General features: G+C 41.9%; 1 protein-coding gene across 2 annotated transcripts in view; it reads right to left on the reverse strand.

Annotated features, from left to right (window-relative positions):
* Positions 1 to 10,029: 10,029 nt before the first annotated feature.
* Positions 10,030 to 17,423, reverse strand: part of LOC309524871 (zinc finger protein RFP-like) — a 43,230-nt gene continuing 35,836 nt past the window's right edge. For both annotated transcript variants that reach the window (XM_082210022.1, XM_082210023.1), the window contains one exon: positions 10,030 to 11,294. In XM_082210022.1, coding sequence (XP_082066148.1) covers positions 10,726 to 11,294 — 569 coding nt within the window. In that variant the 3' untranslated portion in view covers positions 10,030 to 10,725. The remainder of the gene's footprint in view (positions 11,295 to 17,423) is intronic.

Consider the following 17,423-nt stretch of genomic DNA (forward strand, 5'->3'; position numbering starts at 1 on the left):
CTGCGTTTCGCCTACAGAGGTGAAAATCTGAGCCTAGAGTAACAACCTAAAGGGAAAATGTCCTTGAAACTTAAAAACGTTGGCAGCATTAAGATAAATTCAAAAGTGTAGATAAGTTTTGATGGATGCAATAATGGAATGCTGAATGGTTTAGTTTATGTAAAATATGCAGGGATGTAGGGTATGCAAAATGAACCATGGAAAGAGAGGAAGGGAAGTTAAATGAATACAGTGGTACCTCAGGTTAAGAACTTAATTTGTTCTGGAGGTGTGTTCTTAACCTGAAACTGTTCTTAACCCGAGGTACCACTTTAGCTAATGGGACCTCCCACTGCTGCCACACGATTTCTGTTCTCATCCTGAGGTAATGTTTTTAACCTGAGGTACTATTTCTGGGTTAGCGGAGTCTGTAACCTGAAGTGTCTGTAACCTGAAGAATCTGTAACCCGAGGTACCACTGTATTCTAAAATGTAAAACAAAATTGTGGGATGTAAACACAGGAGCAGTCAATGACAACTTTCCTAGAGTGTACATGTTAGAACATGGGGAGGGATGTCTGTCCAGCAAGCAGGTAAACTTCCTGGGGACGGACTTCCTCCACATGTGACCAGAGGTGGGTGTGGCCTCACCTGTGCAGGTAATGACAAAAGGCACAGGGCAGGCAGCCATCTCTCTCTCTCTGCCATCACCTTTCGAAGAAGCAGGATGCCCTCTTGGCTCTCAGCCAAGAGAGGAGAGGGCTATCTTCCTATAAGATAGGTTCTAAGTGTATTTTACCTTTTTAAGCCTGTCTGCCGTCTGGGATCATATTGTGAACAGATCGTGAGTAAACTCTTATACTTTTATAAAGACTGTGTTGTGTCTTGTATTTTAAGAGGGAACAAAGGGGAAATTACCAGAGTAATTATTATAGAGGTTCTAGCGAACCTGTGCACACGTTACCGTTGCGTACTTAAAGGGGAATGTATATAAACTCTGCTGATATTTTGGGAACTTGTTAGCACAAGTTGGACAGGGATATAACTAGTCAATATATCCTCTCCTGCACCCCAGAACATTCCCACAAAAATTATACCAAAAAATAATTATTATTATACAAGAAGGCTCCAAGGATAGAGATCCTCCAGCCTGCAGGCCGGATTTGGCCCAGCACTGGTCCCAAATTGAAACTTGAGGCAGTTTCCCCCAGTGCATACCCCCCTTGCCCCACACCTGGCTTCAAATGCTGAATCCGGTGTGGGGCAAGGAGATGGACATGCTTGGATCAGCTGCACAGCAGAATTTCGCGCGAGGAAGCCAGTTGCACAGACGATCCCTGGAGGAAGCAGCTTTGGCTTGGTGCCTGGAAAGTGCCGAGTGGGTCGGTGAGCATTTGGGAAGCATGGTGCAAAAGTGCTTTGCAAGCCCAATGCTCAGCACTTCCTGAGCTTCCCGCTGAGCAAAGGGCCATCGGAAAACCCCTGCAATGCGCCTCCCAAGGACCCGAAAAACTGCCGTCCGCCGGGTGCTCAGGAAGTAGCGCACAAGGGACATTGGCAGGTAGGCGGAATAACCCACTCAAGGGGCCTTATTCTTGACTGAAGATCCTGCTGGCAATTTGTGTATTAAAAAAAACACAACAGCCCTACACTTAAGGGCTCGGATTTGAAATTAACACAGGCTAGTTTTGCCCTTAGACGACCCCTTCTTATTGAATATATGCTGTACACATAGCAAGGAGGTGACAGTGAGATCAGATCAGGGAAGATTGAGGTTGGTGGCCCTAAATCTTGACTTCTTCACACCACCGCACACCTTCCTGGAAAGCAGCAATGTTGTTGCTCTGCCCGCCCGCCCCAACCCCAAGTAGGATTTTGAAACCCCATAGAAGAAACCTCCTTTTTTAAAATAGTTTTTATTAATATAAAGTACAGACAAACAAGAAAAAAAGAAACATTAAAAGTTACAAAGCATAGGAGCAGTTCAGGAATTGTCTTTTTCAAATAAACAGAGAAAAGACAGTGTAGAAAAATAGAAACAGCAAGACATGTCGTGAAAGCCAAATTTCACAATTTGTTGGGGGGGGGGAGATTTATTTCTTCACCTTACGTGGAACCTAAAATGAGTACAAAATTATCATTTCCTAAAATGAGCAATCAGACAAAAATAAAATTGAAAGGAATCTTGAAAAGGTTTGCGCAGAACCAGGAAGAGGGGTGGGGTGGCAAAAAGCCTCAAAGAGAGACAGAGAGAAAACGTTTTAAAAGGAAACCAGAACATTGTGGCTGATCTTATGAAAATGCAGTCATTAAACGATCCTGTGACCAAATAAATCCAATTCAAAACCTGACCTCAGATAGACAATTGCTGCCCATGGAAGTTCTACTTTCGGCAAACAATTTGCCAAAGAGAGAGGCTGCTAATTTTCCCTTTGGTCATACAGTCATAATAATGCTTAGGGTTCCTTTGTATTCAAATGATATATTGTCTACTTTTTATGCCCTGTACAAATAAATGTTTTGAGGGGTGTGTGTATTTATTTATTTATGTATGTATGTGTATGTATGAACACAAACACGGATCCGGGGGGTTGGGGTGCCAAACTGGGTCTTTGACTGGGGTGCCAGAAAGCCTAGTTTCAGCTCTGATCTCGCCTCCTGCTGCCCCCAATTGAATGGAGTTTCCTCTGCAGCCAGCACAGAAGCCAACACAATGCTCTGTACCTTGACTGCATGAACTTCCTGGTTGCCACTACAAAGATGTTGTACCAGATCTCTGGCAGGATAGACATTGTTACTCTCTCACCTGTTTTTCCCAAGAGGGAAAATACATGACTATGAGCAGCGTGCCTGGGGGATGCAGCATTATTTAGTTGTTAATATTATTATTATTATTACAGTGGTACCTCGGGTTACAAACACCTCGGATTACAAACACTTCCAGTTACAGACTCCACTAACCCAGAAATAGTACCTCAGGTTAAGAACTTTACCTCAGGTTGAGAACAGAAATCGCGCAGTGGCAGCGGGAGGCCCCATTAGCTAAAGTGGTACCTCAGGTTAAGAACGGTTTCAGGTTAAGAACGGACCTCCGGAACGAATTAAGTTTGTAACCAGAGGTACCACTGTATTATTATTATTTATACCCCGCCCATCTGGCTGGGTTTCCCCAGCCACTCTGGGCGGCTCACAACAGAATCTTAAAAACAGAATAAAAGATCAACATTAAAAACTTCCCTAAACAGTAGTAGTAGTAATTTATTATTTGTACCCGGCTCATTTGGCTGGGTCTCCCCAGCCACTCTGGGCGACTTCCAACAAAGATTAAAAATACATTAAAATGTCACACATTAAACACTTCCCTGAACAGGGCTGCCTTCAGATGTCTTCTAAATGTCAGGTAGTTGTTTATTTCCTTGACATCTGATGGGAGGGACTCGGGAAGAATTTCATTCAGTTCAAAGGCCTAATTCACATTCTCTAAGACAATTTGTGTGCTGAAACGCAACCTTGGGAGGTGGTGGACTCTCCTTCCAGGGAGGTTTCTAAGCAGAGGTTGGATGGCCCTCTGTTATGGATGCTTAGCTGAGATCCCTGCATTGCAGGGGTTGGGCTAGATGGCCTCTGGGGGTCCCTTCCAGTTCTACGATTCTATGATCCTATGATTCTTTGATTGTAAGAGCAGGGAACATCTTATTACTGATGTTTGTAAACTGCTCCAAGAGCTGTTTTGGCTGAAGAGCAGGGTAGAAATGCTTTAAATAAAGAAATAAACTAAAGGTACTTGGCACCATCTTCTTTTATTTCACTCACAAAGGAAATGAGATTAAAGTGAGGCCCCAACAGCTACAGATGGATGGATGTGGCAATTTCAGTTTCACTCTGATTTTCTTTCCCCTGGGCTTAAATTCAGTTCTCTGCATTCCTACATCAGTTAGTGGTTTTGTTTCATTTTGCTTTGCTTTGTTTTAAAAGTCCTGGGCATTTCTGTGCAATCTTCTAATATACACATTTATTTACTTAAAATAAATAAACAAAAAATTTCTTTAAAAAGATAGCTCCTAAAAACTTCCTTAAAATAATCAAATCTTATTTTCCCAGGAAGTCTTTTAAAGAATCCTTCCAATTTTATTTTTTATTTTTTAAAAAGGCAATTTTCCAGTAGCACCTTAGAGACCAACTAAGAACAAACATACCCAGAACAAACTTAGTCGGTCTCTAAGGTGCTACTGGTGATTGAAATCAACAGGCTTGCTATTTGATAGCCTAAATAACAGATACATTTCTGCAAAGCATATTTCCCCCTAGATTTATATTTCCCTAAAATAATTCATATTTGTATGTTATTTTTACTCACGTTTGCACACTTTACTGCACTTTACCACCCCAAAGTGTCCCCAACATAGCCTGCATATTTGTGGGCTTGTGTCAGGGCCCAGCCCAGTTCTGTCCCAAACCATCAGGGAGCCCAGAGTTCAAGGGAAGCTGGCCAGAGATCAGGATCCAATGGCCGGAGACAGGGGCATCCACAACATAAGGTCCAGTTTCAGAGAAGTCGGATCTGGATCAGAGCTCTCGGAGGCAGGAGCATTGTGAAGGTCAAGCAGCACGTGAGATCTTAGGCAACAGTACCAGGGCAGAAGGTCAGCAACACCAGCGAATAGAAGGTCAAAATCAGGTGGGGGTCGTGATCCTAAGAAAATGGCAGGAAATGGGGAGCTGTCGGAGCAACTCTCAGGCCAGAACTTTGTAGGACTTGCTGGAAGCAGATAGACCTGTGAGGTTGAGCTGACAATGTTTAGGTACGTAGATGGTGCCCATGAACAACAAAGCTTAGTGCCACAAGAAGAAACTCTGGTGATAGTTGCACTGGTCTTCTTCTTCATTGGTGATCACTCATAGCCGAGTAAGATTGTCTTCTATAAACACAGTTTTAACAATGAGTCCGTAAGTGACTGTGGAGGCCGTTTCTGGATCCACACGTCCTTCCACAGTGGGGAAATTGGTTTCCGGGCGGGAGTTTATCATGGTGGTAGCGTGGGTAGGGCTGGTAGCGTTGGAGATGGCGTCCTCGTGCCTGCCTGCTTTGAACCCCTTTCCTGTGCCTTGGAGCTGGATAGCTGCATCTGTAGGATATTTCCCCACCGACACAGGAGATATCGATGCAATTCTCTCTGGTCCCAGAGATTAGCTTCATCTCCCCTCCTTCCACTTCAATCACCATGCGGGCATTCTTCTTCACATCCTCCGGTTCCTGGCAGAACCTGTGCAAGGCAATATTAAGGCTCTTCCGGACATCAGGAGGCGTCCCTTCTAGGGATCTCACTGTTCTACGGATCTTTTCCAAATTCTTGGCATTCAGGTGTTCCTTGTGGAGTGGTAGCCGTTCGCAATACATTTTCCAGGTCTTCGGTTCAACCTCATAATGAGGTTCCCCCTTGTCAAAGCACACCGATATCTCACATTGCCCTGTTCCAGAGATGAACTCCAGTTGAACTTTGCGTTTCCTAATGATCAACCGGGCATTTTCCTGCACTAATAAGGGCTCCTTGGGGAACTCCTTCAGGGCTAGCTTGAGACATCTTCTCAAATCTTCTCCCATCTCCCATTTCTCCAAACTTTCCTTCACTCCCTGGAGACTTGCCACATTCAGTGGCTGGGGCCTGCAACATAATCTCGACAGATAAACATCCCCTGAGATTTCAGAGGCATTGTACTTGAGCTCTCCACCAGCGTCATCTATGCAGATGAGACATTTCTGATTCCCACAGGAGAATCTCAACTCGACCCCATCACTCTTGATCAACAAAGTGGCATTCTCCTTCACGCACGTAGGCTCCTGCTTGAAATTCCTCAGCGCCATGTCCAAGCATGCGACCAGATTCCTTGTGTCTGACTCATAAGCCTGCAACTGTTTCTGCACAGATCTCAGAGACTCCATGCTCAGTGGGTGAGTTACTCTCTGGATCTGGTAGCAGAGATATTTAAACCACAGTTTTTCTCCCACACGAAGCCAATCCATTTCTTTAAGCCAATCCATCTCTTTAAGAAAAGGAGCCTACTTTCCTTTAAGAATGCCCTCAAATTATTACCAGTCAGTCGCCTGTTGAGGGTATCTTTGATGGATCTCCGGCCTGATTCAGGAGGACTGCTGATCTCCAGCTCAGCTGAAGCAGGTATGAACTGTCGGAGGACGTGGCATAGGAACATGACTCTTGTTTTGCATGTTACTGTGGTGATCTGTATTTAGCTTTCCCACAGGTGTTAACAATAGAAAGGAAATAGAATGGAACTTAAATTTCAATGCGTGGGAACTTCCCCCAAAACAAACAAGACTAGAATGTGACAGAAGTCTGCCTTGTTTGAGTCTACATACAGTTCCTTCACTGTTGTTTACAAAGTACAGTGGTACTTCCGTTTACGAACTTAAACCATTCCGGAAGTCCGTTCTTAAACTAAAACCGTTCTTAAACCGAGGTGCGCTTTCCCTAATGAGGACTCCTGCCACCAGTGCCCTTCTACCATTTGACTTCTGTTCTGGGACACTACTTCCGGTTTTGCAGAGTTTGTAAACTGAATACAGTGGTACCTCCGGTTACAAACTTAATTCGTTCCGGAGGTCCATTCTTAAGCCGAAACTGCTCATAACTGCTCATTAGCTTTCGCTAATGGCACCTCCCACTGCTGCCATGCTGCCAGTGTGCGACTTCCACTCACATCCCGGGGCATAATTTGCAACTGGGAGCATCTACTTCCGGGTTAGTGGAGCTCGTAACCCGAAGTGTTTGCAAGGAGGACGGTACATAACACAAGTTTCCACTGTAGTTCGTAAAGAGGGCTGTTCTTAAACCGAGGTACCACTGTACATGAACCATGAGAAGGGTGAGCCAGAATTCCATCTGCCTGCCCTGTTGTCAGACCAGGAAGATGTGAATAAGCAGCTATATTTTTGTATGATAAAAATACCAGTTGTTCCTCAGATGAAATTTGAACCACCCTTGCAATTGGGTGAAACGAGAGACAAAATTCAGCAGTAAGAGCTCAAGCTGATGAAGCCCTGCTGGGGTCACTCCAACACCCATGGGTGGTCACTTCATTTGTGGGTGCAGCACCCACCCTCTGGAATGCTCTCTCTCAGATAATTCAAGAGACAAAGACAGTAGAGATTTCCAAACATCTCTTAAAAACTTACGTGTTTCGACTCTGGCTCCTAATTTTTTAAATTTTCTGTTCTGTACACTTCTCAGTTTTATTTGATGTATAGTTTACTTTTGTTTTTAGTAAATGTTCTTGAAATATTGTTGTTTTGTTTATTTGGAAATGTTTGGAAACCAGCTCCTCTAAAAAAAACTAAGCTGTGGTAAAATCTGCAAGAATTTAAAAGCACGTGCACACAATTAAAGATGTGTCTATGTGGGCTTACTGAAATAAATGTTTTCATGCAATAATGAACTGCCAGAAGACGTGGCATAGGAACATGACTTGTTTTGCATGTTACTGTGGTGATCTGTATTTAGCTTTCGTGCAGGTGTTAACAATAGAAAGCAAATGGAATGGAACTTAAATTTCAGTGTGCGGGATTCCCCCCAAAAAAAACAAACAAGACCAGAATGTGAAAGAAGTCTGCACTGTTTGAAAAAGAAGAAGAGTTTGGATTTGATATCCCGCTTTATCACTACCCGAAAGAGTCTCAAAGCAGCTGACAATCTCCTTTTCCCTTCCTCCCCCACAACAAACACTCTGTGAGGTGAGTGGGGCTGAGAGACTTCAGAGAAGTGTGACTGGCCCAAGGTTACCCAGCAGCTGCATGTGGAGGAGCGGGGAATTGAACCCGGTTCACCAGATTACGAGTCTACCACTCTGAACCACTACACCACACTGGCTCTCCTGGTTAGACTGGTTTGAGTCTACAGATTGTATGACAAAAATACCAGCCAGAATCCCATTTGCTTGCCCTGTTGTCAGACCAGGAGGATGTGAATAAGCAGCTACGTTTTGTATGATAAAAATACCAGTTGTTCCTTGGATCAAACTTGAAGCAGTCCCTTGAAATTGGGTGAAATAAGAGTCAAATTTCAGTAGTAAGAGCTCAAGCTGATGAGGCCCTCTGGAATGCTCTCTCTCAGATAATTCATGAGAAGGAGACAGTAGAGATTTCCAAACATCTCTTAAAAACATCTCTTAAATGTTTACCCAGGTTTTGCTAGATTCTGGCTCCTAATTGTTTTTAAATTTTCTGTTCTGTACACTTCTCTGTTTTATATGATGTATAGTTTACTTTTGTTTTTAAGAAATGTTATTGAAATATTGTTGTATCGTTGTCACTTTTGTTTATTTGGAAATGTTTGGAAACCAGTTCAGGGTTTTTCTTTTTTAAAAAAACTAAGCTGTGGTACAAGAATAGTATACAGTGGTGCCTCGCAAGACGAAATTAATTCGTTCCGCAAGTTTTGTCGTCTAGCGAATTTTTCGTCTTGCGATGCACGGTTTCCCATAGGAAACAAAGTCGCGAAAAGTTTTCGTCTTGCGAAGCAAGCCCATAGGGAAATTCGTCTTGCGAGGCAAATCGAAAACGGAAAAAAACCTTTCGTCTAGCGAGTTTTTTGTCTTGCGAGGCATTCATCTTGCGAGGTACCACTGTAAATGGTTTTCAATAAAAACACAGGTAAAATCTGCAAAGGTTTAAAGGCAAGTGTACACAATTAAAGAAGTGTCTCTGTGGGCTTACTGAAATAAATGTTTTCACGCAATAATAATAAAAAAGGAGCTCAATCTCCCACTAGGGTTGGAAAACCTCAGCTGCGGGAGCCAAAGGATGCAGACCCCTCAAAATGGCCGTCAGGATACAGGCCCCCTGATCCCTTGCATGTACTTCTGACTAAAATCTGTCCTTGGACAGGGATAATCTCTCTTGCTTGTGTGGATGAAGAGCATAGCAGGAACTCTACTCACTTTTGCTACCGGTCCTATCTATCCGCAGCGCAAGTTATTTCAAATGTTCCCCATAAGGCATGGGTAGGGAACTCATCTGCCAATCGTGTAATTTCATAGTGATATTATGTGATTGTCCCAACCATCCGTCAAAGTTCACCCATGGGGTGGGGCCAAATTTTTCCAAACTCCAGACACAAGGGAATGCAGCGTCTGGGCTGCAAAAGGCTCCCCACCTGTGCCTCACACCAACATGGGTCATGTTGGGAAATGTTAAATCTGAAGCCAGTCATTTCAAACAGAGGAATAGTTTCCATTTTTATTTCACTTAAAAGCACATACTTTCAGAAGAGCCCTGCTGGTTCAGACCACAGCTCCCCACTTCCTCCCTGCAGCTCTTGTTTATTTCATATATTAAAGACTCAAAGAAAGCAACAGCAGTTTAAGAGTAATAATATAAGAGCAGATGTGAGCACCTTGTCCTCCACTGGTTCAGACAAGAGATACTTAACTTTGGTTCTGCAAATCCCCTTGTTGCATGCCAAAAATGGCTTATCTTCTGAGTTTAGGCCAATATAACTCAGAGACAAGAGGAGTTAAAAGTCCATTATTGTTTATTGCAAAGCATAGGTTCCAGTTGAATCTTTTCGCAAAACTGCAACCCTGCCCATGGGTCAGGGCGGTGGTATTTATAACATTTCAAACAAAGGATTTCAATTTTCACCAGTCATGTACATCATTACCTCATTTCATGTTTAATACACATGCGCAATAAGCATTGCTAACTAAACTTTGATTCTCACCGTGCTCTGTTACATTGTGTTAGTATGCATGTTGGGAACTTGTGTTATGTGCAGCCATTTGCACCCTGTATCAACTTGCGTTTTAACTTATGAGCTGTATCTTCGTGATTCACGTATTAGCTGCCCTTCTGTCCCAGTGGGGGGCGGCATCTTGCAAAATCATCAGTTTCTTAAAGCAACAGGTTACCATAACTTCTCTATTAGAATTATATTGAAGGATTTATAGGGGTTCACATTATCACATTCATTATGACCCTTTGGGCCACTACCACACCCTGAGCAGCTTGGACATTAAGCGATAAATGGCACGCACATATGCAGTAAGCGGAATTGCTTTTATTTATTTACAAGGTTTCTTACACACCTTTCAACATCAGGCCCTAGAGTGAGTGACAACAACTAAACAACTATAAAAAGACATAGAACAACTACTTGAAGCATATAAAACACCCCACCTCAAATGCCCCCATGTCAAGTGTCATGTATTTGCAGACAATTCCTTTTTGATCGTGCTTCTATTTTGTGTGTTTCTTTTCCAAATAAAGTATAGCTATGGGGTTGTGATCCGAAGCACGCTGTCAATCTGGATCAGGGCCTCGTGCCAGTTCCTCGTTGAAAAGCCTCCCCTCTTCAGCTACTACTTCCCCCTGAAGCTGTGTCTGAATGGCAGTTTTCATGTGTTTTGTTTCCCACAACAGAGCCTGCAGGGCCCATTCAGATTGATAGCAATGACACTACATGATAGAGTCAGACTGTTACTAATTCCCTTTAAAGATGTTGGCAGTTTGGGGTGGGGACTTAATATCCTGAGCCCTTTCTACACCACACATACCCCCCCCCAAAGTTCTTTCCCCAGACCTTTGAGGAAGGAAAGTATGGGGGGGTGAGAGGATTCAGTTCCTTCTTCCTGACCGCTATGCTGTTTTTTTAAACTTCCCCACCCACCCCTGGTTTTAAAGGACTTGGCACCTCCCGCTGGCCTGTCAAGTTTGCACCAAATGGCAACCTCATCTCATTTCCCCACGCAGACAAAGGAACAGATTTTCTCCCCAGAGAACAAAGCACGGACGAAGGTAAAGAGATTATTATTTGAGTCAGCATCACGGAAGAGTATTACTTCTGCTTCATAGTTCACAAGCACACGGATCCTCTTTGGCCAAATCCCAAAGGTAAGGTGTTGTGTGCTGGCCGAGGGTGATGGTCCCAGAGATATTCCAGGAGAAGTGGAAGCATAATATGCATCATTAGAAATCCTCCCAATAGCCCAGATCCCAATTCCATCATTCAAATTGACAATATTGTGACCCCTTAAAGACTCCTTGACAACCCCCACAGCCCAGAAGTTCTCGTTCCCCACGTCCACTATCCAGGAATGAGTCCCTGAGGTGATTCTCTCAACTCCCATAACATAGGAACAACAATTAATGTTCTCATTTGATAATACGGGGTCAACGAATGATTGGTTCAAATACGGGCTTGTTGAGAATCCAAAGGCAAACAATGGTGGCTTCATATATATGTCTCGGGTTGGTGCTTGGCCATACGATTCTAGGACTAGTTTAGGAAATGCCATGTCTTCACCTACAAGAGAAAGGAAACAATTAGGGAGGCAGCACCCCAAACCTGCATCCAAGTTTTGTTTTTTTTTGTTTTTTGTTTTTTTTATAATATTTTTTATTGCTTTTTTCCAGGTACAGGTGTATAGTCAGATATACGTCAAAAGCATTTTTACAAAAGAAAAAAGAAGATTAAAGAAAGAATTTTTCCATTTTTCTATCCCAATTTTCAGAAAACATCGAACTTCCCCACATCCTCCGAACCCTGCATTCTTTACAATAAAAAATAACAGCAAATTGTTACCTTGTTTCATGTGTTTTTTGTATCTTCCACTAACCATATTTTCAATTTAGAATACCTATTATTAAATCATTTTAATACCATATATTAAATCCAAAATTTATTCTAAACTTTAATACTTTCATAAATTTTACCCTAATTTCCTTCAGATATTTTACTGAAGCTGATTTTCTCCAAAGCTTAGCAAATTCTCAACATTCATATAACTTATAATATTTTTGTAGATAGTCCTTAAATTTTCTCCAGTCCTCTTCTGTTGTCTCTTCTCCCCGGTCACGGATTCTGCCAGTCATTTCCGCCAACTCCATGTAGTCCATCAATTGCGTATGCCATTCTTCCAGTGTGGGTAAATCTTGTGTCTTCCAATGTTTAGCAATAAGGATTCTAGCTGCTGTAGTTGCATATAAGAAAAAAATTCTGTCCTTCTTTAACACTTTCTGGCCGACCATGCCCAGTAGGAAGGCCTCTGGTTTCTTAGGGAAGGTGTATTTAAACACCTTTTTTAGCTCATTATATATCATTTCCCAGAATGCCTTCACTCTCGGGCAAGTCCACCAGAGGTGAAAGAATGTTCCTTCAGCCTCCCTACATTTCCAACATTTATTGTCAGACAAATGATATATCTTTGCAAGTTTGACTGGGGTCATGTACCACCTATATATCATTTTCATAACATTTTCTTTCAAAGCATTACATGCTGTGAATTTCATACCGGTGGTCCATAACTTTTCCCAGTCTTCAAACATAATGTTGTACCCAATGTCCTGAGCCCATTTTATCATGGCTGATTTAACTGTCTGTCCTGAGTATTCCATTTAAGCAGCAAGTTATACATTCTTGAAAGCACTTTTGTCTTTGGTTCAAGTAATTCTGTCTCTAATTTCGATTTCTCCACCTGGAAACCTATTTTTTTGTCCTTTTTAAAAACCTCTTGAATTTGGGCATAGTGTAACCAGTCATGCACCTTGTTTTTTAATTTGTCTAAGCTCTGCAACCTCCAATTATCTCCAATCTTTTCTACAATCTCACAATACTTTGCCCAACCAACCTCCATATTAGGTCTTTTTCGGGCCTTTGCCTCTACTGGTGAGAGCCACCTCGGAGTTTTGTTTTCTAACAAGTCTTTATATTTAGTCCAAACTATAAACAAAGCTTTCCTGACAATGTGGTTTTTAAACAGCTTGTGAACCTTTACCTTGTCGTACCATAAATATGCATGCCATCCAAAAGCATTATTGAACCCTTCCAGATCTAGGACATCCGTGTTTTCCAGTAAAAACCAATCTTTCATCCAGCAGAAAGATGCAGCTTCATAATATAACCTTAAGTCCGGCAGGGCAAATCCCCCTCTTTCTTTCGCATCTGTTAATATTTTAAATTTTATCCTGGGCTTTTTGCCCTGCCAGACAAACTTCGAGATGTCTTTCTGCCACTTTCCAAAACATTCCACTCTGTCCACAATCTGTAGGGTTTGAAACAAAAATAACATCCTTGGCAATACATTCATCTTCACAGCTGCAATTCTTCCCAACAAGGAAAGTTTCAATCTTGACCAAATTTCTAAGTCCCTTTTAATTTCAGACCAACATTTGTCATAATTGTCTTTAAATAAATTCAAATTTTTAACCGACAAATTAACCCCCAGGTATTTCACTTTTTTTACCATAGTTAATTCTGTCTCCTTCTGAAACTCATCCATTTCTGAAGATGTCAAGTTTTTCCCCAACACCTTAGTTTTATGTTTATTCAATTTAAAACCAGCCACCCGACCAAACTCATTTATTAATTCTAAAGCTCTTTTAGTACTGGGAACTGGTTCCCATAATGTTAATACCAAATCATCTGCAAAAGCCTTTAATTTATACTGTTTTTCTCCGACCTGTATTCCTTCTACCAACTGGTCCTTCCTAATCAAATTCAGCAACACCTCCAGGACTGAAATAAATAACAGAGGGGATAAGGGGCACCCCTGTCGTGTCCCTTTTTCAATTTTGAACTCTTCTGTCACCACATTGTTCACTATCAATTTTGCCTTTTGTTCTGAATAAATTGCTTCTATACTATTTTGGAATGCCCGTCCCACTCCCATCCCTTCCAAATTTTTCTTCATAAACTTCCACGAAATGTTGTCAAAGGCCTTCTCCGCGTCTATAAAAATTAAGACTGCTTTCGTATTCAATTTCTCCTGCAATAGTTCCAGAACATCTATAATGTTCCTAGTATTGTCTGACAAATGTCTGCCTGGGAGAAAGCCTGCCTGGTCCTTATGAATTACGTCATTTAAAACCTTTTTAAACCTGTTTGCCAAAATATTAGCAAAATTTTTGTAATCCACATTTAGGAGTGAGATGGGACGGTAGTTCTTAAGTTGGGTCTCGTTTCAGATTCCAGTTTTGGTATCAATGTGATGAAAGTTTCTTTCCACGATTCTGGTGCCCCCCTTCCCTCCATAATCTGGTTGCATATCTCCAACAATGGTTGAATCAAATAATCCTTTAATGTCTTGTAATACTTGGAGGTAAGTCCATCTGGACCTGGAGATTTACCTAGTTGCATATTCTGAATGGCACTTTCAATTTCCTGTGTTGTTATTCTGTGATTCAGGGTTGTTTGTTTCTCTTGAGATAATTTTTGTAATCCATTTAATTTTATAAATTGGTTTATCTCCATCTCTTCCTGAGGCCCTTGTTTAAACAATTTTTTAAAATATCTGAGGAAACACTTTCTAATTTCATCTGGTTTCTGAATACTTTCCCCTTCAACCTCCAAATTGGTAACAAAGTTCAATTTTTGTCTCTTTTTCAACTGCCATGCTAGCAGTTTTCCACATTTATTTGCTGATTCAAATGATTTTTGTCTCATTTGTTTAATTTTCCATTCTACTTCTTGATTTATCAATTTCGAATATTGAGCCTGATAATATTTAATTTCTCTTAATACTTCTTTTGACTTTGGGTTAAGTCTCAGCCTCTTTTCACCATCTCTTATCTTCTCTAATATCTTATCCTTTTTCCCGTTCCAAAGCTTTTTCTTTATTGAATTCTGTTGAATCAGAAACCCTCTCATCACCGCTTTGCTCGCGTCCCAGACTGTTCTCTTTTCCACCGAAGTGTTCAAATTTAATTCAAAATAGTCCTTTAAGGTTTTTTGGGCCTTCTTCACTATCTCCTGATCTCTAAATAAAGTGTCATTCATTCTCCATCTGAAAGATCCAGTTGGCATAAGTCTCAGTTCCATTTTTAAAGCATTATGGTCGGAGCAGGTTTTAGGGCAGATTTCTGCTTTTTTTGTTTTGGGGGCCAGTCCTCTAGATATCCAAATTTGGTCGATTCTTGTCCAGGATAGATGAGTCTCAGAAAAGAATGTTCCTTCTTTACCTAGTGGGTTCTTTGTCCTCCATATGTCAATCAAGTCCATGTTATCAGTTAGTTCAAAAAAGGTCATAGGTAATCTACCATCATTAGTCAGGTTTTGGTGTTGTGACTTGTCCATGTAAGTGGAGACCACCCCGTTCATGTCTCCCATCACAATGATGTTGGTATAGTCAATGTAGTCCAGCATTGTCTCATGCAGCTTTTTATAAAATTCCGATTTCCCCTCATTAGGTGCATAGATTCCTACTATCAAAAATTTCTCTCCTTGTGTTTGTATTTCAATTGCTAAAATTCTTCCTTGTTCATCTTTAAACAAAAATTTTGGTGATAGGTTTTCTTTTGCATAAATCACTACTCCTCTTTTCTTAACTTTGTCTGATGAAATAAATTCTTGACCTAGTCTTTTGTTGATTAAAACTCTCCTATGAAGCCTGGTCACATGTGTTTCTTGCAGACAAATAATATCCAATTGTTCTTTTTTCAATATGTGAAAAAAATTTCCTTTTCTCGGGGGAATTTGCGCCATGAATGTTCCAACTGAGTAGCTGCAGAGACATCCTGGATCAATCTATCAGTTCAATAGGGATGGATCTCCCTTTTCGTCCAAATCTGGAGGTGGAACAGGTGTTGAGCCAGTAGGAGGTGGTGGCCAGGCTCCTGCCACTCCTTTCCGAAGATCCTCCCCGTGTTCGTTCAGGAATTTTTCTTGGTCCTCTTCACTTCTAATTTTTACCTTTTCCCCTTTGAAGTTAAAAGATAATCCTTTGGGAAATTCCCACCTATAGGGAATTGAGTTATTTCTCAACAGTGCAGCGAGGTCTTTAAATGTAGTTCTCAAGTCCAGAAGTTGTTTTGGTATATCTCTGTAGATTTCTGCTGTCTTGCCCTGAATCACCAATGAATTTTTAAAATGTAGGCTGAGTATGTTATCTCTTTCTTGCCTAGATCTCAAAATGATCAGGCAATCTCTCGGTTTATCCTTCCTCGCCACTCTTCCCAATCTGAATGCGGTGACTATTTTAAAGTCCTTGTCTTCTGCTAGGTTCCAAAATTTTGAAATTTCTGCTGTCAGGAAGCCAATCAAATCTTCTTTTTCAGATTCTGGTATATTTCTCAGCCTCAGATTGCTCTCCTTATTTCTCAATTCCTGCATGGACAGAAAGGATTGCTGTTCGTTGATCTGTCTACTCAGTGGCCTTACTTCCCCTCTCAGTTCCTCAATCTTCTTGTTAGCCTGTTCTGCTCTTAATTTTGCATCATCGACCAATTTCCGATTTTCTACTGTTGCTGTTTGAATGTTCCCTATCACCTGTGTATTTTGATTAACTTGATCAGTTAATTTGTTAATAGTAGCTGTTACCTGGTCAAATTTAATCGCCTGCTCATCAGCTTTCTTATTTAAAGCTGCCAGCTGTTCCAGTATTTCTTTAGAAACTGGATCCAGTCCTCCTGAGGCCATGTCCCCTGGAGCTGGCTGTTTAATTTCTTCCTCCTGTAGGCCTGAAACAGTTGGAACAGATGATCTACGTAGCTGTGAAGTTAAAGTTGATTGCAACAGTTCAGTCTGTTTTGCTTTTTTGGCAGCCCTTGTTTTTGCTGCGCCACTCATTCCACAGCTGTCCGTGCGTCAAGGTCAAATTGTAAATCCCCCTGCATCCAAGTTTTGTGCAGCTCTGAGTGAGGAGGAGGTTTGAAAAGCCAATGTACTAATGGGGTGGGGGGTGGGAAATCGCTCCCCCATGCAGGTCAGTCCAGAAACTCAGGGAACACCCCTTGAGGGCAAGGAAGCTAGCTCAGAGGTAGGCTTGCTTGCAAAAGGTCCCTGGTTCAATCCCTGTAGGGTGAGTTCCCTGGATAAAACCCTGGAGAGCTGTTGCCAGTCATTCTTGGCAATATGAAGCTAGATGGGCAGATGGCTTGGCTCTGCAGAAAAGCTGCTTCCTGAGCTCCTGTGTTCAGCCCTTCTCTCAATCTCACATGTAAAACCCAAAACAAAGAACCCTACCCAACCTGGAAATGTACTTTCTTTTCTGGAGGTCCAGACAGCTGAAGTAACGCTGCCCAATCTGGGAACCATATGTTTTACTTGAGGTCCAGGGAGCACAACGCTTAAGGAACAAAACCGATATGAGGAAGAAGTTGAGACTCGCACTTAGCTCCTAGGTAATGCTTTAGATTAGGAGTGCTTGGAAGTGTGTTCACGCCAATGTTTAAAATGTAGTCATCGTATAGGACCGTTTGACCTCTTCCATGTTGCTGTAATGCGCTTGGGGCTTGTGCGTTGAGGAGCACATTTCCCACGACTGGATGTTCTGAGATAAGGGTGCCGGGTGCCCTGGGTTGCCATAGCAACACCAGAAAGGTCGAGTGTGCGACTTGTGGAGTCATTCACCCTCCCATTGGTCCAGGAAATGTGCCTACCTGTAGAGACAGGAATAGTAGCCTCTGGGGCATTGCTTTCATCCTGTCTGTCTTGTCT

Source organism: Podarcis vaucheri (genome assembly GCF_965113315.1).
Source record: "Podarcis vaucheri genome assembly, chromosome: 2".
Lineage (NCBI taxonomy): Eukaryota > Metazoa > Chordata > Lepidosauria > Squamata > Lacertidae > Podarcis > Podarcis vaucheri.